Below are 26,045 nucleotides of genomic sequence, written 5' to 3' on the forward strand. Positions count from 1 at the left end.
GTACTTCAAATGGAAGTAGTGATATTCCCTTAAGATACATTCATCTAATTTTCTTTGCTTTAAGTTACAGACTTGATGATAGATGTTGGTAGTGCATTCTAAATCCTTGATATTTCCTAAGTGGAAAGTATCAAGAAAACTGTTGAAACCTAGTATTAGATACAGGTTTCTATGCATGGTTTCTGAACTAACGTTTGTCAGAGCAAGAATAAGTTTGAAAGATTTTGCTTGCAAATGATAAATATAGGAGCATTTTCCCACTTAGTCTCTCGAAGAAGTAGTGAAGAAATCAAGCGGGATATCAGTGCACCTGATGGAGCATCTCCAGCATCTCTCATGGCAATGGGTACCACCTCACCACAGCTGTCACTCTCATCTTCTCCTACCGCATCAGTAACCCCTACAACCAGAAGTCGAATAAGGTAAAAGCCCTTTTTTGTGGTGCACTGAAGTGTGTAAATTTCATAGCTGTCTTTCTGTATATATTTAGTATGTAATACTGGCTCTAAGACTGCTGACTCTACTGCCACCCATACATAATGGTCTTCAGCAATCTTTGAGAGCTTTAGAAAGTGTTTCCTGCAGCTCAGCATTTTTTTTTAGAGTTAGACCAGAAGGTCTAGACTAACTTAGCGCTTACGAGGTTAATACCAAAACTTTATGTTCCACCAGAAGAACAAGCTAAGTCATGTCACTAAATAATAGCTTCATATCAGTTCAAAATACTGTGGAGCCAAAAGGGAGCTTACAGCATACTGAGCAAATCTTTCAGAGTGACTTGGACCCAGGGAGACAATGTGATAAACCTTAACTTTTGTAATCACAGCAAAGATGAAAAGCAGCATGACTAGGTCTTAATTCCAGACACTGCCAAGTCTCCTAAATAGGTGAATGGGCCTGAGTTATTTGTCCCACGGATGAAATCATAATGCAAGTCTAAGTAACAAATGGCCAGGCAACCTCCTTTCATTTGTAAGATAAAAAGATAAGTCTGTGATAACTTTAAAATTTTTCCTGTCTGTAGTGTTTTCGGTCAAAGGCCTCCAAAGTGTCTTAAGCCTCACGTTATGCAAGTGAAGTATGTGCTCAGCCCTGCTTCATAGATTGGGAAACTGGCAGACAGAGGTTAAATGACTCTCTCAAGACCATTTAACACAGGGCTTCCTGGCAAAGCTTTTGTACAGCAGAGATATTAAACCTTTAATGTTCTGAGACATTTGCAATGTGTAATAATTACCTTATAAAGTTGTAAAGTTATTTATAGCTGTGGGTGCTATTGCAAATTATTTCCATGAAATCAACTGAGACATGCCTCAGAGCTGCTATCTTTTCACCGTGCAGAAATTAAACTGAGTTTGGATCTGTGGATACTTTACCAGCAGCAATTAAAATTGTGTGTGTTAGCACCTGAATTTAGACCAAGTACATCCAGAAATGAAAGAGACTAAACCAGCTGTATATGAACTTTGAAATGGTAATGTATAAAATTGCATAGATAACGATGTGGCATTTCATGGTAAAATTCTGCAGTTATAATTCTGATATCATTACTATGCGGCCCGACCATTGGCTGCAATGCTAACCACTACAAGAAGAATCTGCAGCAGTGGGGGTGTGGTGATGAACACGCTCTTTGAAACTGTCCTCAGAACATCACTGCTGGACTTCAGTTTGTTATGTGATCAGATTTCTATTTTTATTTCCCCTACCTTTTTCTGAAAGCTGTTGTAAAATAAACAGTTATTGCTATAGTTCACTACAACAGATATCTGCAGTTTACTTTTCTCTGTTCTAGTTGAAACTTCATTGCCTCTTTGATTGATACAATTGACCTAATACACTGACTTGTAAGATTTATATGTCAAACCTTTTCTCATTGTCCCCATACAACTTAAGCTAATTTATTTTCTTCAGCATTGTTTTCATAACTGAGAACCTGATATAGACTGTGTACTCTTGCTGGAATTTGAGAACAGGCTGTACAGATCCCTCATGGCTAAACAGTATGTTTAGCGTAAAGAGAGGGAGCTTTTAATTTGAGTTCTTGTATGCTGTCCCAAATCTCTGTTCTAAAGTTCTTGTAGCATTGCATAGTCTTTGTTGTAGATTGAATATGCAATCCCCCTTGTTACTTGTTTCAATCGCCGATGTAAAAGAAAAACAAAACACACACACCAGTTTGGGTTGTTGAAATATGTACTGATTTAAGAACTGAAGTACAGAATTTCTTGAAGCATCATTCTGGCTGTGTGGTGCCTATGAAGTTTAGATACAGTAGCCTATTCATATAATTTATTTCATATTTAAAATACACAATTAGCAACTTCCTTGGCATGTTAAATATCTCTGAGATTAGCATTTGGGTTTGAGGGCTCACACATCTATCTGATGAAGGGCACTTACTGTTTCCTGTTTATTATTCTGCTATGCATGTATTTTCATAGATGTTTCAACTGTTATCTCTTTATAAGCAACTTTGAGATCTTGCCACCTGTATTTCAGAGAAGACTGACCTGGCAAATTGCCATACATGTAGTTAAGATTAGTGCCTTAGCACATTTCGTTGTATGCTGGCACCTCTTATCTTCTTCTGTGCATTGAGTGGCAGATGGTGATAGGTAGAACAGTCTCTGGTGTTCTGCCGGTAGCACACGTGCATTAAGTAATCCACGTTCCGTGGATGCTTTCTTTTCCCCTAGCAGGACCTGGGGAATTAGTACCTGTAAATCTGTGGCAGAGAATCCACTGAAAATACTTTGTTTTCACATTCCACCTCTCTTTCCAGTCACCAGATGAATTGTAAAGAACAAAGAGCTGAAGATTTGAGAGTGAATGTATACGATCTGTATGTCTTTTTGGAAATACCTCAAAGGAGTAATTTAGGGTATCATCTTTGTGGATGTTGTGAAAATCTTTCTTAGAGCTCCATGGATATCTTTAAAATTGACGGATGAGGAAATCTTTGCACTATGGATTGACTGTTAGCTATCTCACTTTAATTTTCCAAATAGAAATTATTAAAAATAAGAACAACTGCTGGCACACTTTATGTCCAATAACTAAGCTTCATAATGGTGTAATACCTACTTCTTTTGTCAAAGACTGTTTGCTAGAGTATCTATAGAAATACTGAGTCGTGTAATGAGGCCACTACAAAAGTATTAACCTCTGTAATACATATTTTTTAATCTAAGCACTCGTTTCTGAAGCCTGGTAAAGAGATGCTTGTAACGTTAACACCTGTGAAAAATGACCAACTTGGATATGATGGTTCTTTTCTTCCCGAATCTTTCCTTAAAGAAAAAAATGCTTAAGATAACTTGACAGACAGGAATTGAATTTAATTCATAGCTTTTATTGTGCCAGTATATCAAATGGCAGATCAGCCTAGTTAGATCTACCCCCCTCTTCTTTGAGTACTCCAGATCTCAAGCAAATGTTCTGTTGATAATGCCATGCTGCTAATTCGCAAACTTGTTTCAAGGTGACATTTGTAATCAGCCATGAGATGCAAAACAGATAGATAGCATCAGCTTATTCTCTTTCTAAATACAAAATAAAGTCACTTGAGTTAGCTTAATGGTTCGAGCTGGAACTTAGTGTGTTGCGAGTTTAATTTTCTGAACTATTAGAAAAAATATTACTGAGGTTGAAAGACTTAATTTTTTTTAATTTATCTGAAGGAAAAAGAAGGATGATTTGCTAATGAAATTACTCAAAAATAACTCTTAAGTCTCTGTAGGTATTTGTGTGTATTCTGTTTTTCAGTCAGTAGTGCTGTACCATACTATTTTCATTAGGAGAATGCATCCTTTTTTAAAAGCTTTTACAATATGTATTTCTGTTGCAAAAGATGTGTTAATAGCTCTGAGTTGCACTTTTGCCTTGTTCCTAGGGAAGAAAGGAAAGATCCTTTGTCTGCCCTAGCAAGAGAATATGGAGGATCCAAGAGAAACGCCCTGCTGAAGTGGTGCCAGAAGAAAACAGAAGGCTATCAGGTAAATGTAGAGCTGTTTAATGTGGAGTACTTTTAGCTGCAACACATTAGAACCTGCCAATGGCATAACCCAAGCTGCTCCACAGTTGACTGCATAGATTGCAGTGGCACTGGTATGTACTGTACTCTCTTGGAACACATGCTACGAGTCCTAACCTAACTAACATTAATAGCTCTTTAGTCACTTTGCTCCATGACAATAGTAGCTTTTTTCTTAAGGGGGCAGTTGACCTCCTGTTGAGGCACTGTAAATAATCCTTTTACAGGCCTTTTACAGATTGCACTTTTGAAACTGTAACTGAAAGTGTAGCAACTTAAGGTTTAAATTAATGTTTCCCAAACACAGTTAGAGTACCATTTCTTGGATTTCAGAGATATTTTTTGGATAGGTAATTAGTGTAAGGGTTTTTTTGGTCTTTCAATACGCTCCCATTTAGTCTCTATTTAGGGAAATTTTGTTTTGTCAAGGTTGCATTGTCTTGCATTTTGAACTTGGCTTTCTGCTGTGGTTTCAGAGTTTTTTGTTGGGTTTTTTTTTTTTGGTTAATCCAAATGTTATCAGAAGTCAAAAAAACTAACAAGATAGCTATCCAGAGTCCTCCTGATTACATTATTTTTTCAAAAGAATAGTGGCTTCAGCAAACTAAACCAGGATGTTAATAGTCTGACTCTGATGTATTTGTTTGGTTAACTTGTATTGAAAGTGTTTGGAGTTCCCAACACAATCCTCAGTTTAAGAACTTTACTCTTTCCATGACTTGAGACTCACAATGTAGGAGGAAGTTGGAAGCCGCATAACAGGATGATCGGCCATCCATAGGAAAAGTCGTCTTTCAGTACAATGGACAGGCTTGTGATATCAGCCGTCCCCCCTCTTCCTGCAGCACGTCTAGTACTAAACTGTGCTATTTCTGAGGATAAGCTTCTTTGTGGAAAGAGCGTTTCTCCTTCCCCACATTTAAAAAAGGCAGGATGTTTTATTTCTTTATAAATCCTCTAAAACTGAATGCAAAAATATTTTCCCATATTGTCTTGAATTGAAAGGTGAATTTGACAGCTTCCTTATCTGGTTAGGAAAAGTAATAGAAAGTATTCCATACTTTTCATTCTAAAGTTGTGTGCACATACAACAGCATGCTTTTGTTTATATAGACTGCTGCTTATAGTTACTTGCGTTTTCTAAACACTAGTAGAAGAATAGGCTTTGAGACTTACTGTACTTGCTTCAACAACTGTAGTATGGTTCTCTCCCTCTGTTGCTACTGAGAAACCATACCATATAGCATCTGTAGAACCAATGCATGCCTTCTTTTGAAAGAGTAAGATAATATCAGGAGGTTATATTAAATTAGTTTTTGGAGAAGAATGTCTTTTGCTTTAGACACTCATTTTTCATTTTGGTGTACAAAATTTGATTACTTTCAGCATCTGCTGAAATTAAACTGTGTTTGAAGACCATGTTAGTAGTGTTCTAAGGTTTTAAACGTACTTACATTGTATTAACTGTGAATAGCGCATATCCAGCTTTCTGGTGTCTCAACAGCATTATCAATAGCAGATAAGGATCTTTGTGGGTTTTTTTTTCTTTAATTTGAAGCTTCACTTAGTTTTAATTTTATTTTAAAACTACGAATTCAAAACTGACGAGCAGTAAACAAGCATCCGAATAATGACCATCTCTGTCCCTACTACTTAAGGTACTCTAGCTCTCTTCCTCCTTCCCTGTCACCCAAATACTGACAGGGTACCTCTTCTTACTTTCAGCTCCTCCTACTGTCTTATACTCTGCTACAGTTCCCTTTTATCCCCAACTTTTCCCATCGTTACAACTTCTACTTTTCTCCTATATCACTGTTTGCTTTAGTTTGGCTTAGCATCTGAGCAAAAGCCAGCACATGCTTTTTAGAGGAAATAATTTCAGCTGTTGGTGTTTCATAGAGAAGACAGAACCATGCACATTTTGTTAAATCCCCATTTCTAACTGCTGTGTTTGCTTTTGGCGTTATTTTCTCTTTCATTTCTGGGATTGTATTTTGCCCTGGATAGTAGAGAATAGTTGAATTTCTGGTTTATACATGGACTAATAATTACCAATCACACAAATATCCAAATACAAATCTTAATTTAATTTTTTTAAGTGTACAGAGTTATAGGTCAGCTGCCAGTGACTTAAAAATGTTAAAAACAAGGTATGATGTAGTTGGCTTGCCCTTGTTAATGAGCAGCAGCAGCAGCATACGACTGAACCTTATTCTCTTTGTAGGCCAGCTGTAGTTCCTGTGCTGCTTTTTTTTCCATGCGTTGAAAATACTAAAGAAAAACAAAACACAGCAAAACACACCAAGATCTGTACTGTTTCACAGAGAGGTTTCCTTTATTCACAACATATTTGTGGAGAATACAGTGCTACTTAATTGCTTGGTACAACTAGGTTGTTTGGGGTTTTTTTGACTGCTCAAGTAAAATAGAAGAACTTCTGCTCTCCTGTCCCCTCTAGGAAATTACTTTCAAGCTTTTGATTAAAAGTCTTAAGTGCCTCTGCTTTAGAAGCCTGAAATTTTGTGAATACTGAGTAATTCAAAGATGACCATGTGGTGAAACTCTTAATTGCAGTCCATTGCAGTGGAAAGATTTTATTTCAGTCCCTTCACACACATTTACAGACATTTATGCCAAACTGCGCTTTCTACCTCTGACAAATAGTTCCACATAGCAGAATTTGTAAAAGTACCTTAAGACTAATAGGTAATACCTAACCTTGTTAAAAAACTAAACTAAGTTACTTCATTGTGCGGTTTTCTTGATTTATCCAAGCAAACGTGAAAGGCAGTAGTAATGAATAGATTTCTTGAAATGTAGTTGTTATAAACAATATTTAACTGTGTTCCAAATTATTTTTTAAAGAGTGCTTCAATAAAAATAATAAGGTTAAAATAATCAATGAAATTAAGATAAATTCTTACTGATGTAAAAGCTGGATGGCTTTTCCCCTTACTATACTGTTGCTTTTAATACACATGCTGTCTGAATATTGTTTGCAAGCAGAATTTCTCCTTGAAGCTTAGGTTTGGAGAATGGTGACCTGCAGAAGGTCATTGCAGTACTACCAGCAGGCAGGTTCTGTATTAACTTTCATCTAGGGCCTGTTCAGTCTAGACAGCATTGCACTCACTGTTACTGAGTTTAATTATATTCAGGGCTGAGCAGATCCCTAGGCCTTGAAAGAGGAAAGTTGCTCTTTTAAGATAAGGATGGGTTTTTTTAAGCATTTAGATAAAAAAGGAGCAAATCACCTTTAGTTTTCAGATGAACAGGCACAAAATAGTTGAAGTTTGGTTATGTGTTAGCTGACATACTGATTCAGAGTACAGTGCCAATTGCTGCATTTTCCAGAAAGAAGAGAATCCTCTTGGATCCTCTAAAATATGTGCAGTGTCATAAAATTGTCATAAATTCCAGATATCTTCAAAGCATAAAGTAACCCCGTCCAGCTGTTACGGAGCATTTATCCTAGCAGGAACACAGCTACTTTCATTCTGAGTATACAACTCATCAAAGTCTAAAAAAGGATATGAGCATGCATGTTTCATGTTAAAAAGAGGACCATTAAACAGGATATGCACATCCTTACCCATTCTTATCTACAGCAGTATTTCAATTTCTTTTCCATTTTTTGTCAGTGTTCTGAGAGATAATTCACTTCCAGAAGTCTGGCACCAAAAAAGCAATTGTGAGAAGACAGTAGCGAGAATAGACTGAGTTTGGTTTTTAACCTTACTTTAAGCTTTCCTTGCTTCCTAATTACAGATTGTGGTACCTGTCCTCTAATTCATGCAATGCTGCTTTTTTCTGGAAAGATCACCTAATTTTTTATTGCCTATACAGATCAAAGCTACATGTCTTACAAAAAAATTAAAACTTATTATCTACATGACAGCAAGAAACAATAAAGTTGTCTGGTGATTGAGCAGTGTGGTTCTGTATGGATGTATGTGTACCTAACGCTGTGCTGAGTGCACCTTGGGATCGAGCAGTGCTTTCAGACGTACTGAAGTAATACATGTAGAATAACAAAGCTAAAGGTGAAAGATGGTGTGGGTTGCTTTTTTTAAACCTGTTCTTATATACACGTGTCTTTGTCAACACTAAGCTAGATCATATTCTATTCAAAGTATTATATGAATTTTTTTGAAAGCACAAAAAGAGGACAAGACTTTGTTCTTCTGTAAGGCTATGTTCAAATAATGCTTCCAGGGTGTGCATGCTTCCCCTGGTGCTGTCTGGTTGATTCATCAAAGTAGTCAGGCTGCCAAAACACTTCTCTCTTTGGTTTAAGCTGTGATGCTTTAGCCAAAAATTGTTGAGTTAAGGAAGGACATTCTTCCTTTTTCTGTTTGGAATGGATTCTGATACAAGAAAAATGTCAACTTGTTAGACTTAATTACAACAAAACTTAGAATAAATTATGAACCTGTCTGTATCTCTTAAGTGCTTCAGATGTTAATGTCTGAAGCTATTATTGGGTTTTTTTGAGAATGACTGCTTCTTTTACGGTTCTTTTTTTTGTGCCAAAACTGAAAAGTAACATGTCTTTGGTATGGAAAGAAACATTAACAGTCAATATTAAAGGATTTTGATGGTTTATATTTGTCATTTACTGCCTTTTCAGAAGCTGGGATTGAGGAGGCAGTAGTTGGGACTGCTGTTAAGTCTATTCCAGAAATAGTTTTACGTTCTCATCTATTGCCAGAAGTATTGGTACCCTCAGCTTTAATCTGTGGTTTGAACATCAGTGAATCCTGATTCAATGGAGCATGGACAGCAGTGATTTTGTAGTTTACTTTTCTGATTTTTCTAAATGAATACTCTTTTATGTGTGTATTTGTCTTTAAAAGCTTTTAGAAGCTTGTTAATAGTAATTTTCTGCCATGGGAAGAAGCCTGCCAAGGTCTGTATACTCAAACCTCAAATCTTGTTTTAATGGATTAATATATTATAGTACGGGATCATATTAATGCTTTTGATTTCTCAGCCCACTTATTTCATTAAGTAATACAAGAGACACAGAGACACAAGTTTTTATTTTCTCCATGTCCTAACTCATTTGTGAGCCTAACTGAGTTAGTATGTGGGAACCTCTCCTCCTTGTGCAGAGCAAGGGAGAAATAGCTGCTCTGCAGAATGTTCCCCTGCCCAAATTATGATATATATAGTTCAGGGAGATTGAAGACAGCTGTGGATATGTCCACTGAAGAGAGAGTTAAAATAACTTTGTTCTTACAGTTTCTAACTTAAAGTTAGAACTGTTTTCTGTAGTTGAGGGTTTTTTGGTGTTTGCAGAGGTTTTTTTAGCTGTGGAGTTGGTTTTTTATGGGAGGGAGAGTTGAGGGGTAAGAAAGTTGAATCACTGGGTTATAATAGTTAATATCTGGTTTTTTCTTTTTTAAAAAAGGTCATTTCACTATAGAAGATCCTCAGTTAATTTAGGATTATTACAAAAGCAGTATACTGCTTTTTTAGCACTATACTGGCTAAAAACATGTTAAAATTGTGAATTCTAGAAAAGTCGTAGGTTGGGAGAGACTGTAGACTGGTGTGATGCAGAGCCCTGTTAAGCAGTCTGGAACGTTTCCAGTGAGGGAGATTCCTCCACTTCCCTGGGCAATCCATTCCAGTGCTTAATTGTTTCACGGTGAAGACTTTTTTTCTTATATCCAGACAGAATCTTCCTGGAAAGAGGTTGTGCCTCTTGTGTCTTGTCCAGTCACCATGTGTCCTTATGAAGAGAGTACCTCCATCTTTTCTGTAATTGCCTTTTAGGCATTGGAAGACTGATTACATCTCTCCTGGATCTTCTTTATGCTGAATAAAGCAAATTCCTTCAACCTTTCTTCAATCTGTCAAGTTCTCTAACCATCTAATAATCTTGGTAACTTTCTGCTGGCCTCTCTTTTATTCTTCAGTGACTACTTTGAACTGGGGGGACCAAAGCTTTATACAGTAGTCCAGATGTAGACTGACAAGGGTCCAGTAGAGTGCAAGAAGCCCACCCCTTGAGCTGCTGGTCGTGCTCTTAGTGCTGCAGCTCAGGATACGGTTTGCCTTCTTTACCGCAACGATGCACTTCTGATTCATTATCAATCCAGTTCATTTACTGTTTAACCACTATTGTAATTCAGCTTAAGCTGGTGGATCATTTTGTTCCTATTACATTTCAACCTTGTTTCAGGAAGAATCCTCTTACTCTTTTTTATTATGTGAGCGCAAGGGAGTATTCATTTTGTGCTCCTACTCTGCACTTTGCAGCTCAATAGAAGTTTGAGTCATGCTTGAAATGTTTTTTGGTTGTGGATCAACCAGGGTGTTCGCCTACCATCTTTCCCCCCTCCCTTTCTTTGTCATGGCTGTAGAATGGACCATAGAATTTGGTCTGATTATGCAAAATGTTACATTCTTATGTCTCTAGAAATGTCTTTAAAAATCCTAACTGTTTTCTGTTCCTGGTTGGAAAGTGTCTTTCACAGATTTTCTTACGACAGCAGCCTGTTGCTTAGCTCCCTTTGTTGGAATTTCCTTTTTTCAAAAAATCTCTCCCAAATACTAGAGTTAATTTCACTGCCATCCTAAGTATTAAAAATTATTAGACAAGGACTGATAAGTCTCCTTCTAGTTCACCTATCTTTAGAAAGACTTATTCCTCATTTGACAATCTATCTGAAATTATGTCTTTCAGTTGCTTTAATACTTTGCGGTCTGAAATGGCTTGAAGAAAAAGTCCCGATTAGATTCCAGCAGATTTCTCTTCATAGAGCCAATTACTTAATAGAAGCAGTAACAAAGAAGAAATTATGTCAGAGATTTTAGGCTGATGTTCTGTTTACGGTAATTTCTTTGAGAAATAAGAGCTTAATGCAGGATTGATTTCATTATACTGACCAGGCTTTTTCAAAAAACCACAAGTAGTTAAAAGCATTTGGGAAATAAAATTGTGCTGTATTTAAATGTGCCAGTTATGCGCTCAAAGCCTACATCAAAAATTAAATTTTCAGTTTAAATTACAATCTGTTTAGTTCAGTTTAAATTACAGTCTAGATTTGTTTTTCAGTGTCTGACCAATATTATACTTTTTTAGTCTGAGCGATAATAATAATTCATAATGCTCAGAGCAATTGGAAGCAGAAAACAGTCCCTTTTAATTGTTTCCTTCCGTTGTATTTAACGCAGCTTCTCTGGATGCATTAAGATTCTTGGATGATGGGTTTGTTTTCTGCTTGTTGTCTTAATAATAAAAGCTGGACCCTGCAGGAAGATTTAGAAAATCGGAGTATTCCAAGTTCTTTTTGAGAACCACCCAAACTTGTAGGTGAACTTTTTAAGTGGCCCTTTTTTCCAGTGTTTGTATTCAAAATTCAACATTCCTAATGGTCCTAATATTTAAAGTGAAATTTTTACTTTATACAACTATAATGTTTAAGGGAAGATGACTTTCTCTTGCTCAGTTTCCTTTACCATTTTCAGCATAACTTTATCCTGTTCTTCTTGCTCACACGTTGGGGTGAAGGAATATATTTACAAAACTGAAAAATGTCTCTAGATTTTGGAGGTGAGTTTTTTCTGTCATGTGAAGAGTTCTGTCTATGCTCCGGTTGTTCTGTAGGTCTGTTTTCTAGTGCATCCAGACTGTTTTGTTACTTTGCAATATCTTTTTTCATATTTTGGAGCTGAAGTCTTCCTCATCCACAGGGCCAAACCTCAGGTCAAACCTTTAGTTTGCAGAAGAGGAGACTGAGGGGAGACCTCATTAATGTTTATAAATATATAAAGGGTGAGTGTCACAAGGATGGAGCCAGGCTCTTCTTGGTGACAAACAATGATAGGACAAGGGGTAACAGACACAAACTGGAACACAGGAGGTTCCACTTAAATTTGAGAAGAAACTTCTTCTCAGTGAGGGTGACAGAGCACTGGCCCAGGCTGCCCAGAGAGGTTGTGGAGTCTCCTTCTCTGGAGACATTCAAAACCCGCCTGGACGCCTTCCTGTGCAACCTCATCTGGGTGTTCCTGCTCCGGCAGGGGGATTGGACTGGATGAGCTTTTGAGGTCCCTTCGTCCCTAACGTTCTGTGATTTTGTGTAGGTTCTGATGATCTCATACATTTGTATTGTATTTTCTCATTTTGATGAATGCATTCTTGCCTCTTGATGTCCATTCTGACTGTTGTAAAGATCGCTATTGCAGCTCACTGCTTGAACAGTATTGCACTGTTTGCTTCTCCTTTCTCTGTGCTCCCTCGTTTCCAATGTAAGCTCTTGTTCTCACTCTGAAGGCTGCATGCCCGTCCAGTTTCTCTTTCAGTACTGAGATCTCATCTGTGCTTCAGTGATGCTGATGTTTAGGTTGAAACTTTTAAATTTTCAAACAATTATTTTTGTGCTTTGTCTGAAAAGTGTGGAGCAACCTAGGGGAGAAAAAAGACATTTTAAGCTCTGTGCAACAAGGTAATATCAAACTTTATTTTGTTTGTACAGTGACTGGTGACTGGCTTTAATGGACTCCTGGTCTATGAAACAGTATATTCTGCAATAGTACCAATTCAACAGGTACTTGTTGAAACTATGTCCAGCATTAAGTCACTAGAGTGCAAACTGGTATGTTAGAAACTGTTCATCAGATTCAGCAGTGCTTCAGCATTCCTTGCTACTTTGATAAGAAATATCATATCCATCCTTGTAGTCCTGAGACTTAAAAATTTGCTAATGCTCTTCAGTAGCTTTAACTCCTGTGACTTATTTTTTTTTTTAAATATTTTGGCTTGATCCACACATGTATGTCTGAGCAGATCTGTGTTTAACTTAACTGTGACAATGCCAGTATACATCTTTGTCTGCCCTTTCCACATCACTTGGCCATCCTGGGGAAAGAGGGAGAATATTTCAGCCAAGGGGTAAAAACCAGGACCGAGTTTTTCTCCCTTAGTAGGTTGTGTAGCAAAGGAAACATGATTGTTTAATGACAGTTTAATAACTAGCTTGCCACAGATGACTGTGACAAGAAAAAGCCCTTCTCCCTACCTTTATCCACCTTATTGCTACAGATGTGATCCTAAGGCATTACTGAGGTGGGGAAAAGTAACTTTGTAAATAGACACAAGTAGGAATTTATTTGCTTTAACAGTCTGATATTTTTTCCCTTTTTTTCCTTAAAGCCTTGTACTGTATGTTGCATTTGTTTGCCTAATTCAAGTAACATTGAAAAAGTTTTAACCAAGCATTAATTTAAATCCAATTTCCTGTCTTTCTTGAGGAGAAAGAAGAGAGAGCTTCATATTTTTTTTTTGCTTTTGCTTTTAAATTTTCCCACCCCTGTGGCTTGAGGAAGCTGTGTGAGGAACATGTTCCCACAGACTGGGGGTCTCCAACAATGACATTTCCGCTTGCAAGCAGGCAGCAGGACGGCAGGCGAGGCTCAGACCACTGCCCTGGGCATTGTGAGCCCGAGCACGTACGCTTACGTCACCAGAGCTTGAACCTGCATTTGGTGGACTTTGTATAAAAAGTGCTAAAGCTGAGCAGGAAACGGAGATTTCCCTCACATTCTTCTTGAAATTGCCTTTGGTTTTGTTTTTTTCCTCTGTTGGAGAGGATTGCAGTTGTTTTCCATTTGTAATCCAAATCCTTGGTTTGACAAGAAATACAAGTGCCTTCGTTCTCTACCTGCATGGCACAGTCACCCTGATTTGGGGTGGGAGTTTCTGCACTGGGAATGACAAGTTTTAGTGTCTTGTCAGAGACAGGTGATGACAATTAAATTACAGTCAGGTGAAAGATGGACTTGTGTGAGTGTGTTTCTGCAGTTCTGTGGCTGGAGGTTACAGTTCCTGCTACATTAACATTTTAAAAACCACGTAGGGGAACTGTTTAGCTTCTGCTTAAGCCCAGTTAAGTGAGTTAGATATTAAAGCATATTTATATTTCTCCATAATGGTCTAAAAGATAAACTGTGACTTGTTATTACTGGATGTTTCTTAATTAAAGTTTAAACTGACTGCTATCCACTTAGTCTTTTTACCATTGTTTGACTGCCAACAGCCCCATATACAGTAATTTAAAAGGTCACTGAAGCGTCTTGTTCATAACTCTTTTGGACTGGGCTCTTTTTACAATAATATATACAGTCTCAGGAGATGCATTTACCGGTGCCACTGAGTTTCCTACTGGAACTAAGAGATCAAGAGTGCAAGACTGCAGTTTTCAATTTCAGTTTCAATCCCAGAGATAATGATTGCCTCCAACTGTTGATGTTAAATCTGTTGGAACCTCTTTATTTCCACCTGAAACTTAATTTTTGTTTGTGATCTTGCTCATATAAGTCTCTGTATAGAAATGGTTTGTTTAGAAGAGAAAATACTTGTCCTCATCAGTTAGAAATTTCATCTGGATATTAATGCAGAAGAGGCAGAAAAGTATAATCTTACATTAACAGAAATACCACCACATGTTATGTCTCAGGCATTTTAGGCACACATCTCTAACTCGTTTGCTTTTCTATCTTGATGTGTACAGTTGTACAAAATCTGTACTATTAAGCTCTCTAGCACAACGTTTTACATCTTTTAACACACATGTTTTGCACTTTTTTTTTGGGGGGGGAAGGGAGGAGGAAGCTTAATATTACCTGGGATTAATGTACTAGATCAGTGACCTTATCACTAGTTTGTTGTTGTTGTTGTTGTTGTTCTCTGTAGTAGTGGGTTTTGGTTCCTTACTGTAGAACTTTAGTATTAGGCTGTTTGCTTTCTCTCCCCATTTCTTCAAATGTATTAAAAAACAAAAACAAGAAACCCAAACAAACAAAACCCCACAAGTGTTAGTGGATTGGTAGAACTAATACTTGTTAGATTATTATTTTAATATTGTTTATATTTTTTTCCCTTCAAGAATATCGACATAACAAACTTCAGCAGTAGCTGGAATGATGGCTTGGCTTTCTGTGCAGTCCTCCATACTTACCTCCCAGCACATATTCCCTATCAAGAATTAAACAGCCAGGACAAGGTACGACATTAAAAATCCCATTCCTGGGACTGTGATACTACATAATTAATATGGGTTAATAAAGAAAAATCAACAAATTTGACTTCTAAACAACCCAGTATTCCTAGGAATTGTAATTGAAACACTTCAAACTACCTTGCTGCTACTCTGATAACTTCCATTTGAAACAAAAGTAGCAGCATTACTATGAACATGCTTAACACCACTTTCTTATGTTTGAAGTAGTATTTCTTTGGTTTCTAACATGTTTTTATATCTCGTGCAGAGAAGAAATTTCACTTTGGCTTTTCAGGCAGCTGAAAGCGTTGGCATCAAATCGACTCTGGTAAGTTTTAAATACATACTGAATGAATTACAAAAAAATCTAATTGTTCTAATTTATACTTTTGAAAGTATAAATACACTTTTTAAAGGTAGCAGCAGATGAGCTCAGCTAGAGGTTATTGCCCCTGTATGAATACTTGACTGAAAAACATAAGATACTCCCTACCTCAGTGGCTTTGTTTAATAAACCCACTGTCGTCAACAACTTAAACTTTCACGTTTTCTGCATTAAATAGTGACTGAGATACTGACCTGTAGTCCAGCAGCTGCAGCAAAGGCAACAGCGTGATAGCCTACAGCAGATAAAACTCTCAAGCTGTAAGAGGAAGATTCACCAAAGCTCATCTCTCAGTGTCATAAGAAATAATGTTAAAGGCAATGGATTTGTTTGAGACTAATTTGAGAAATAGTTATGTGATACAGTCTTCAAGAATTCATTAATTTTCTTCAGTCTCTGACCTACTTTCAAATTATTTGGGTTTTTTTGGAATTCTGGTGGTACAAATCAAGCTAAGTAATTTGTTCTTTTGCTCAGTGTATAATATGAGAGTAAAGAGTTACCTCTTAAAGCTTAGTCTTTTAATGTGTCATCATTGTAATAATTGAAAGGTTTTTTTCAGTTACTGTTTATAATAAGCTTTTCATGCAAATTTCAGCTTAAAGGAATTAATTTTCGGTAGTATAATATTTACTAGAAAAGGAAGATTTCTGAAGGTATGGAACAAGGCAGTATCCCAAGCCCTTGTGAGTAAACACAAATTCAGCTAGAATTGCCAGTATCAGAAATGATACTTAAGTGATACTTTTGTAACCTAAATTGTAACAAAGCTGCCATAGTTAGCAACTAATACAACAAAGTCAGACATTTTTAAAAAGAACACTTTCCTTGATCCTTATCAGCACTTTTACTCCCCCAGCATTGTATCTGCTGACAATGGCAGTGCAACTGTTGGGCTTTTGTACTTAGACTTTGTCAGTGATTTGAAACCTGGAAGTTCCTTACCAAGTGCTGATGTAAGAACTAGACTGTGGAAAATAACTGCAGTAATACTTGCATAATTCAGCTTTAGTCTAAATGGCTACTGTCTGTCCTCTCTTTTTGTAATATACTTAATTACAGATAGTCTAAAACAGCCAAGTGAATAGAATGGAATCTTAGAATGGTGCAGTTTGTATCCATCTTAAAGGATTTAGTATCTATTTACATGTCTACATATGCAGCGTGTACAATGTGTGTATTTCTGGATTTTTTTTCCCATGTCCATATTGCATGGATGGAGTGTGAAAAAGGGTCTGAAAACTACTGGATGTAAATAGTAGTGGTAATGTAAGTTATTTGTTCCCTGAATAAGAAAGTGTTCAGCTACTTCATGTGAAGGATTAAAAAACAGAACAAAACTTTCTCTGTTTTGAGTTTTGGAGGTTCTAGGACCCAAAGCTTATAAAATAGACCCTTGTAGTAAATAAAAATTATTAGAAACTTAGATAATTCTGTTTTCCTTTGTACATGTGTTAAAAAGGGTAGGTCAGGCTTTGTTTACCCTGCTTAAATACGTGTGAAGTGGCCTGTCTGTTACACACTGATCCCTTTGTCTCTTGGATATCCCCAAATTGGTAGGAAAGTAAACTTCCCTTTTTCTTGCCTCTTTACTCAAAAATATGTATAAAGTAACCTGAAGTTTAGTAATCTACTCTAAAATGAGATTCAGTTATTTGTTGATGCTTGACTCTTACCCTAATACAGTTTTTGAACTTTAGCTGCAATTAATACCTGGACTCCCAGCTCCTAGGTAGATTGCATTGAGTGGCGGGAGTGGTGAACACTGAAGTCTTGACTGCTCTGATTGTGCTAAGTGGGGGACAACTCATGTATGCACAGCACTAGACAATTTGATCTTAAGTCAACAGAACAGCTATCTACAGATATGCTATTCATAGCTGTTTACATTTTGTAAGCAATACAAAGATGCATGAAAGAAAACAGAGCTTTCTTCATCAGTACTTCAAATTGTGGAAACTTTACAGACTTACCATTCCCAGGAACTTGTAAAAACACTACTGCATTACGCACAAGGTTATCACTCCTGATTTTGACCAATCTGTTTTCTGTGACAGGACATCAATGAAATGGTGCGAACAGAGCGTCCGGACTGGCAGAATGTCATGCTGTATGTTACAGCAATTTACAAATACTTTGAAACCTGAAACCCGAATAATTCAATAGATCCATGGGACAGAACCAACTTGAGCTACCAGATGGAAGTCTTACTGAAATTAATCCCCATTTCACTGAAAACTGGCAACATTTGAATCCCCTCAAACCAGTGACACTACCCTGGATTGCCTCAGATTGCTTCAGCTACTAAGCCTGGAAACAACTGTATAAAAGCAAGAACTTCTTGCCACAGTGCTTGGAATAACCCAAGTTACTAAGCTATTCACATTAATTATGTAGCCTAAAGAGCCTGGACTACTTATGTGCTGCCTTTCCAGCCAGATTTCTTGAAGCTTTCTTGCCTAGGAGAGTGAGATGAATGGGTCCTCTAGCATATAGGAGACTGAATGTACAGCTACAGCTTTGAGAAGGAAAAAGATAACATGGCATCGTATTACTGAACGTTCTGTAGCATCCTGATACCACAGAGTCTGAGTATTCTATCCACAGCATATGGCACCCTGATACAATAGAGTTCTTAATGGTAATTTAGTTACTGCCTTTACAGCTATTTTTCCTCCTTCAAAATGTGCACAATATTCTAGGAAAACAAGCTTTTATTCCATAACAACAAATTAAGTGGAAAAGTGCTCTCAATACCTCGAGAAATTTGGCACAGAAGAACTTTTCATTCTAAAGCTTCATTATAAGCCTACCTCTGTCACAGTGATGTGGCTTCCACCTTTATCTTAAGGATTGTAAAGACTAGCACATACAGCTCCTGGTTTTCAGGGTACGCTATTATACTTCAAGGAATCTGTCCAACTCCCTGTGCTTCCATTATAACAGCAATGAATCAATAATCAACCCTTGTACAGCTTGTTCTTCCCCCTTTTCCTCCTCTACCTGTATAGCACGCACAGCTACCCCAGGCTTTCCTCTATAGCAATATGAGCATACGTCATGGATTTCTGTGGTAGAATTTTGGAACTTGGGATAGCATTTCCTCTGCAGAGAAGGTATTTTCAATAAGATGTAATAATGAAGTAGTTGGTCTCAAAATCCAGCTCTGACATGTTTTCTGTGTTTTTCATTGATCTTGCACATCCTCATCTGACTGACAGAAGGTGAGGTGTTCTCTGACAAGAACTATGGAGGAACTGTTGTAATGTGTATACAGCCAGTAGTCTCAAATATTGCGTGGAGATGACTCACTGTCACAAGGAAGGAATGGAGAAACTTTAGTCTGCACAACTTCTATTTTCCTAAAATGTACCTGAATCCATGTAACAGCCCTTGGGCAAAAGAGTTCAAGTGCCTTAGCGATCATTGAATTGATACATCCTGGCACTTCAGGGCCTCGTGCAGAATGTTAATGGCTCAGAAGGATTTCATATATCCATTTGTCATAAGCTGTTTATTGTAATCTTGTTTGTCAAGTCAAGGGAAGACTTCACTCTGTCATTGCTTCTGCCTCTTCTTTTTCTGATTACTTATAAGCAGTTAAGCAATAGTTGAACATCTCATTAATATTAAGCAGAAGCTTACTGTAGAAGCAAGTTCTGTAACAACTGGTATTTGTAGGCTCTTTCAACATGCTTTTTCACTGCAGTAACCCTGTTATAAAGAAAATGAATCTGCCATTCCTATGGTGCTCTTATGACTGTTAAGGACAGTTTGAATGTCATAGATGTTAACCCAGTGAATGCAGCTGTGCTTGGCATCTGTGAAACTTCATCATGGTATAAAAGCACAGATTTCACTCAAAATTATTGCCAAATCCAAAAACCTATCATCTGAAGTACATAGCCCATGTGAAGAGTAATAGTTCTGCATGTCTCTAGCAGCTAGCATTATATAAAAGTATGTGCTTACACTGATATGTGCCTGTGAGAATTACAAAAATTTGCAAAATAACTACATAATCTATGCTGAGGACCTTTGGAGAAGTTTTCAGAGCAGCAGTGTCTTATGTTCCTACAGTTCTTTAGAACCCTAGATGTAGCTATATACCCTCAGGTTATTAATTGGTACATTTGAAGAGCAAACATAATCTAAAGACAATTGTCACAAGAGAGGCTTCAGGTGAAAAATCTTCATTAACAGGTTTTTTTAGAAGTCTGAAATACTTGGAAATTCCTCTCCCATATATTTTTACTTCACTTCTTCAAATAAATTTCCATAAGAATTGGAAATACACATTACTGCTGTCTCACATTCCATGTCTTACTACTAAATTCCAGTTTTTGCCAATTTGTGATAAAAAAAATCTTCTATTCATCCTCTGAACAGACATTGTTCTCTATGATTGTCTTATTCATTGCCTTAGATTTTAAGAAAATATTTTTCTAATGAAAAGGATAGTGTTTCTTGGTCTAAATTCACTCATGACTTGTTTTGTTAAGGTAATTTGAGCGTTAAGCTGACGATCTTTTTTTTTTCCCCCTGCCCTGTCAACTTCATTTACCTGAAATGTTGTATTTGTCCTTAACTGAAATAACACTAATAGTATAACCATTTGTAAAAAGGGAAATCACATTGTACAGATTCTTTCTGTTAAAAAGATGAGCTGCTAGTCTTCAGAGAGAAGGAGAAAAGTTCTTAGTAATTGTAACAATGATCTTGTTTTGAACTTCAGAGCTCTGCAAACTTCTTGGTGTGATCTGACTGACAGACTTCTAATGAATTCCTATCTGTAAAGGAATATTGGGCTCCATTAAGAGGTTTTTTTCTATAATCATATATCTGAGCCTTTACATACAAGAATGCTGCACAGCTGTCCAAGTGGAAGTAATGAAGCAATGGAAGATCTAAACCAAACGTGATGCTCTACTGCACTCTACAACGTATTTTTTCCTGAAGGTTCAGACACCATTAAACTTTTCAAGAGGAAGGATAGCTATAGCCCTTCTGAACATGGATGATACGGTTCTGTTTGGTTCCTACTCACAGTTAATCCGAAACAGCCTGGTTTTTTGTACATATGAAGTGCAAATTTATGTTGATTTACTCTCCTTTTTTTTAATACAGAAAATATTTCTGAATGTACTAAAAAAAGGCAAATATTTTATCATCCATTAATATTACTGCATTTTAATATGTGCCTTGCAAATGCCTGTGCTGTAGTATATCAGGTTTACTCATTGCCAGCTGTAGGGGTGGGGTGGGTGACAAAATGGAGCTGTTGAACATACTGATGCACATACAGCTGTATCATCTTCCAGATCCTGTTTACTGAAACAATGCCATAGGTTAGAGAGGTCAGTTTAGAGGCAGGTGTGTATTTGGTTTGGCTCGTCGTCATCCTGATGCAAGATCATCAGCAATGAACTGAATGAACAGTTGTGGTGTTTTCTTCACCAAAAAAGAAGGGATGGGAGGAAGAATTTAATTTTGGTTAGTCAGGAAAATTCTGTCACAGGCATTTTGATATGAAATACCTAACAATAACAGAACTGAGGTGACTTCAGAATGGATTATACTTGATTTGGTTTCCAGTTGGCTTTGTTTGATCCAGTTTGATTTGGTTGTCTTGTATATTTAAATGGAAACACTAATTTAGTATCTCTGGTGTGAATCTCTAGCCCTCACAAAGACTTCTCATTTTCCCTTTTAAAACTGTGTTTGTGGATAGGTTATCCAGAATATAGTATTTAATTACAACATATTCTGATTTAGAAGTAATTTTTGTCTCTTTTGCATAAAATATATTCCTCAATTTCCATGTAGCATTTCAGATAGTTTTTTGTCTCTGACTTTGTAAAATATTTCCACTGTTGGTGGTTTTCTGTAATTCCCATTATCATGCTTTTGGGACCCCTTAAGCTGAATGAACTCAGCTTTAATGTATTGGTGTAAACTCATATTAATTTCATTGGCAGCAGTCATACTCTGCTTTTACATGCATAAGGAGAAATAAATCTGGCCTTTGCTCTAATAATACAGTACAGTGGTTTAAACTACTGAGGATCTGCCTGAAGAATTTTGTAGCTGTGATGAAAAATTCTCATTGCCATCTCATTTCTGTTAATGGTCTTGATGTTAACTTCTTACCTGTTTTTTCAGTTCCCTGATTCAGCACTTCAGACACATGGATTCCTGTGTATCTTTGTGTGCATCTCCAAAAAATTACTTTTACTCAATTGTCTCTATGTCTGTAGAGTTTTGGCCCAGGGTAGAGTTTTTATTGTAGCCTAGTTTTAAACAAGATTGTTTGGGAAGTTAGAGAGACGAACAACTTCAGGATGTTTTTCTTACTTTCTGTGTTCTGCTCGTGACTGGTGTGGGAATGCTGTCTGGTTTTCAGGTGATTTGTGACAGTATCTTCCAAAGCTGCCCTCTCTGAGTGACTGGTGTGAAGCTATGCATAGGCTAAAGTTAAGCCTTTAAAACTGTGTTCATCTGACTCATATGGTGACTTTGCTTCTTCTTTGCCTCTTGCAACTAATACAGTCCCAGCTTAACTGCAGGCTGCATCCAGCATGAGGGGCAGAAGTCTTCTGGGAGGGAATCCAGTTGTACCCCTTTACACTGTTTTTTGTGTATTGTGAGTAATACTTCTGTTGAGGTGGCCTAAGAAAAAGGATTTTAAAATAGTAGTGTTCATGTACAGACCGATTTAACTATATAGTTTGATTGTGGTCCTTCCCTTAACTTGGTAAATACTTATTTCTGTTTTATTTTCATGTTCTGCCAAGCTCTATTTCTGCCATTCCTTTCTTTAAGCTAGTGTTAGTGTATGAATACTCAGTAATATTAACCAGTGTGAGAAGTGGTATTGAAGAGTGGTCATCACCCAGGAGTTCTGGACACCGTGCTTTCCCAGGTCAGTGAGTGTTGGCTGGCAAAGCTGTTCAGAGCTTCTGAACTCTCCCATGACTTCCTTATCTCCTCTATAGCGTGTCCATCGGGTGTTCTTGCCCCCAAATTATCAACTCCTTAAGTGAATTAAGGGTTCATAGATAGCTCTTAATATATTTAATTGTCCCTATTTAGAAAGGTATCTGAAATAGTGTTTCTGCTTTTAAAGGAGTGGCTGGATGGGTTTTAAATTACTGTCTGGCTTGCTGAGCATTTCCAATCCTTCATTTCTCTGTTTTTTCTGTTGTATTCTCAATGATTTCAGTATCGGTGTTGTGGTACACTTTGTAATTGTCAGAGCCAAGATGTTAAGCATCTGAGATATGTAGCAAGTATGCTCTTGATAATTAATGCTAAATAACTTAAAAAGACCAGGGTTTGTACAGTTCTGATACCTGTCAGAGTGTTCATGTGAGTGTCTTTTTTTACCTTTATGTATTTACACGTGCCAGTTTTTGGGATGCAAAACCCTTGAACTCAGTTTGACAAGGCCGCTATCCTAGCCTCTGTAGATTAATTCATTCTGTGATAATAGAAATATTTCCTCACACTGAAACCTCAGTAAAACCCATGAATACCAGATGAGTCCCTTCCAACTGACATTTAGCTTTCATTTGGAATACTCCTTACCCTTAGGCCACTGTCTGCCACAGAGATGTACATGAAGTGCCCATCAGTTCCAGCAGGACTTGGGGATACAAAATAGTAGGGTAAACTTTTGGCAGAATATTACTGCAGTCCAATGCGATTACGCTGGTTTCGTTTTAATCCCCTATTTTCAGGGGGTTTCAGTTTAGCCGAAATCACTTACTCAAAGCTGAAAGGTGGCACGTTTGCTCTCCACTGGGAAGTATGCTTCTGTTTAATAATATTTTTATGAGATTGTATTTATGAAAACTGAAAGGAGAAATGTCATGAAGCTAGTTTTGTTGCACTTTTCTAAGGCTTTTGTATTTTGTGTAGAGTTCTAGAATATGCACAAGTTGTTTGGGAAATTCAAGGCTTAAAACTTCCTGTGTGCTAGCATAGCGATGTATTACATGCGTTTTCATTCTAGTGATATATGTATTATTTTAATGGCATGTAACTAGTGTATTTATATGGTGGTTAGGAAGCGCAGTGGACATTTCCTGCTGCAGAGGAGCCGTTGGTTCCACAGTTCAGGAACTGACCCGTTTTGACAGTAGAGTGCATTTGCAATAATGGAACAGTCAGGTTTTGTTTCTGAATGCCGTTTCAACAAATGGGGAGAAAGAGGCTCTTCTCTTTTTCATTTTTGTTGTTGTTGTTCCATTGTTGAAATTTCTCTGGAGGCTTTTTCTGGTTTCCAATTATTGCATTTGTTCAATTAGGATAATTACTTGGGAATCAGCTCAGTAAAGAGGGCACAAGTACATGTAACATACTCAAGTAATTAATCCTTGTAACTACAACATTTCAGTTTGTTAGAAACTTTTGGGTTTGCATATATTGTAAGGTCAATTTTAAAGTAGCACTTTTATACATATCTGAAGGGTTTTTTTGAACGTAAATGTTTTTTCTGTGTGTTATCTATGGAAAGAAAGTATAACACTACTAAACAAAGCATAGACTAGTTAGCCTCCAGACTGTTAGTTCACTTTAGGTCAGTAATGATCAAGAGTTGTTCAATGTGTATGAAATATATCAGTGATCCCATTTAATATTGGGCAACTCTTCAGATCAAAGTCAGAAGGGCATTAATTGGTACCCTCCAACTCTTGGGTGAGGGTACTTTCAGTTCAGGTGTGAGGCAGAATTGACAGAACAGTGTGATGTATTTTGGACTTTACAGAAGAACAGAATTTTATTGATGTCTCAGTCTAACTTCACAGCACTGTATTGAGTAAGAACTAACCTTGTTTGAGATGACACTGCAGCCAGTACTAATTCTCCTAAATAGCTGATTTCGAGCTCATTTTCCATGGCCTTTAAAGATTATGTAAAAAAATAGCGATTCTCTAAAATCTTTTCTCCTCCATCCAGCTTCCCTGATTTGTATTGGTTTTATACTCCCTTGAAACACAACTTGGCAAACTGACCTAACAGTACATGTATGGGTTTAGTAATTCTTGTTCTAGACAAGCACTTCTCTTTTTTCCAGAATCCTTTCAAATGGTTTATGTACACATTGACATTTATAGATACTTTACATCTATATAGATCTTACATAAATTTGTGTGTACATAAAACACACATGTACACCTGTGTGCATACATATATGTACATGTGCAGGTTCTTAATAAAACTGAACGTGTTGCAAGAAGTGCTTGCGTCTTGAATACTTGGGGTGGTGCATTAGCATACACAATCCTTTCTAGTGGTTTACGTACACATTGACATATGTAGATACTTTACATATATAGATCTTACATAAATTTGTGTGGTGTATAAACACACATCTATACCTGTGTGCATACATATATGTACATGTGCAGGTTCTTAATAAAACTGAACGTGTTGCAAGAAGTGCTTGCGTCTTGAATACTTGGGGTGGTGCATTAGCATACACGTTTAAAAGGTAAGGAGGAAAAAAGTTTGCTTCTGGTTAGAGCCAAGAAATACAGATTTGAGGAAAATTTGGAAGTATGTTGAAGTTGTATTTCACCCTGTTTCTGGTTTGAAAGGCACAGGCTGTTAACCATTGGAACTTAAAAGATCATCAAGCATATTTTCAGCTAAACCTTTTGGAGGACCAATATGCTTTTAGTTTGCAAGGACCACTTAAGATCTGGGCATTTACTTTCTCCATAATGTATTCTGTATGGATATTTAGTATGTATGCCTTCAATTTGCCGATGTTGCCATGTTTTCTTCTTAATTATTCATGAAATAAAGATTGCAAATAGCAAAATGTGTGTTTATGTTTTCTTGAGTGAAGCCACTACAAAAGGGAATATTTTCTTTCTGGAGGGTCATACACTGGATGAGAAGTGCATGCCAATTACTTGTGCGCACATAAACTCATGATTTTTTTGGAAGTGGTGTCTCTTTTGGTATACCAGCATACTTGACTCTTATCTACCCTCAAAGGGTTTTAAGTAAGATGGTGAATACCCTAGATAATACATACACTAGGTACGGGTTTAAGGCATCTGCTTAGCCTGTGTTGTCCTAGTCTTGAATATGAGTAACAGGGAAGGGAGTTGCAGAGATTATATTCCGTTCAGGCAACTTCTCTAATAGTTGCAGGATGAGAATTATTTCAGTGTTACTTAACCCCACCCAAGTAAGGTAATGCACGCGTGTGTGTTCGCTTACTCCCTCTCTCTCTTGAAAGGAATTGGGCTGGGGAGGGGTTGGGGACTTAATCTCTAGAACAGTTCAGAGTATTTAAAGCAGATGCCTAAAAATAGATCTTCCAGGTGAAGATAAAGACTAGAACACCTTAAATCTGATTTGGTCTCTGGTCTGATTCTGGATGGTAACTCTTTTCAAATGCTGTTTTAGAGCTTTAATTTCAAGTGCTCTGGAATAAATTTGATCCAGAGATTTGGTCTGAGCACGTATTTATTTCAAATGTTGTTGTTAAATGCACTGACTAGTATAGGTATTTTAATTCTACCTATTTCTTACATAATTTTTGGAGGTTTTGTGTGGTATTTTCTGACTGTTCAGCAATTCAGAAAGGTCTGTC

The 26,045-nt window shown here is 37.1% G+C and overlaps 1 protein-coding gene across 1 annotated transcript; it reads left to right on the top strand.

Moving 5' to 3' along the window:
• Positions 1-247: 247 nt before the first annotated feature.
• Positions 248-18,052, top strand: LOC104547881 (cytospin-A-like; the record flags this gene model as incomplete). The annotated part of the gene is made up of 5 exons (XM_010193744.1): positions 248-422; positions 3,896-3,998; positions 14,935-15,051; positions 15,317-15,376; positions 17,491-18,052. Coding segments are annotated over 5 exons (545 nt in total), but the record flags the coding sequence as incomplete, so codon positions are not given.
• Between the last annotated feature and the right edge of the window lie 7,993 nt (positions 18,053-26,045).

Source organism: Mesitornis unicolor, unplaced genomic scaffold (genome assembly GCF_000695765.1).
Source record: "Mesitornis unicolor isolate BGI_N332 unplaced genomic scaffold, ASM69576v1 scaffold801, whole genome shotgun sequence".
In the NCBI taxonomy this organism is placed as follows: Eukaryota; Metazoa; Chordata; class Aves; order Mesitornithiformes; family Mesitornithidae; genus Mesitornis; species Mesitornis unicolor.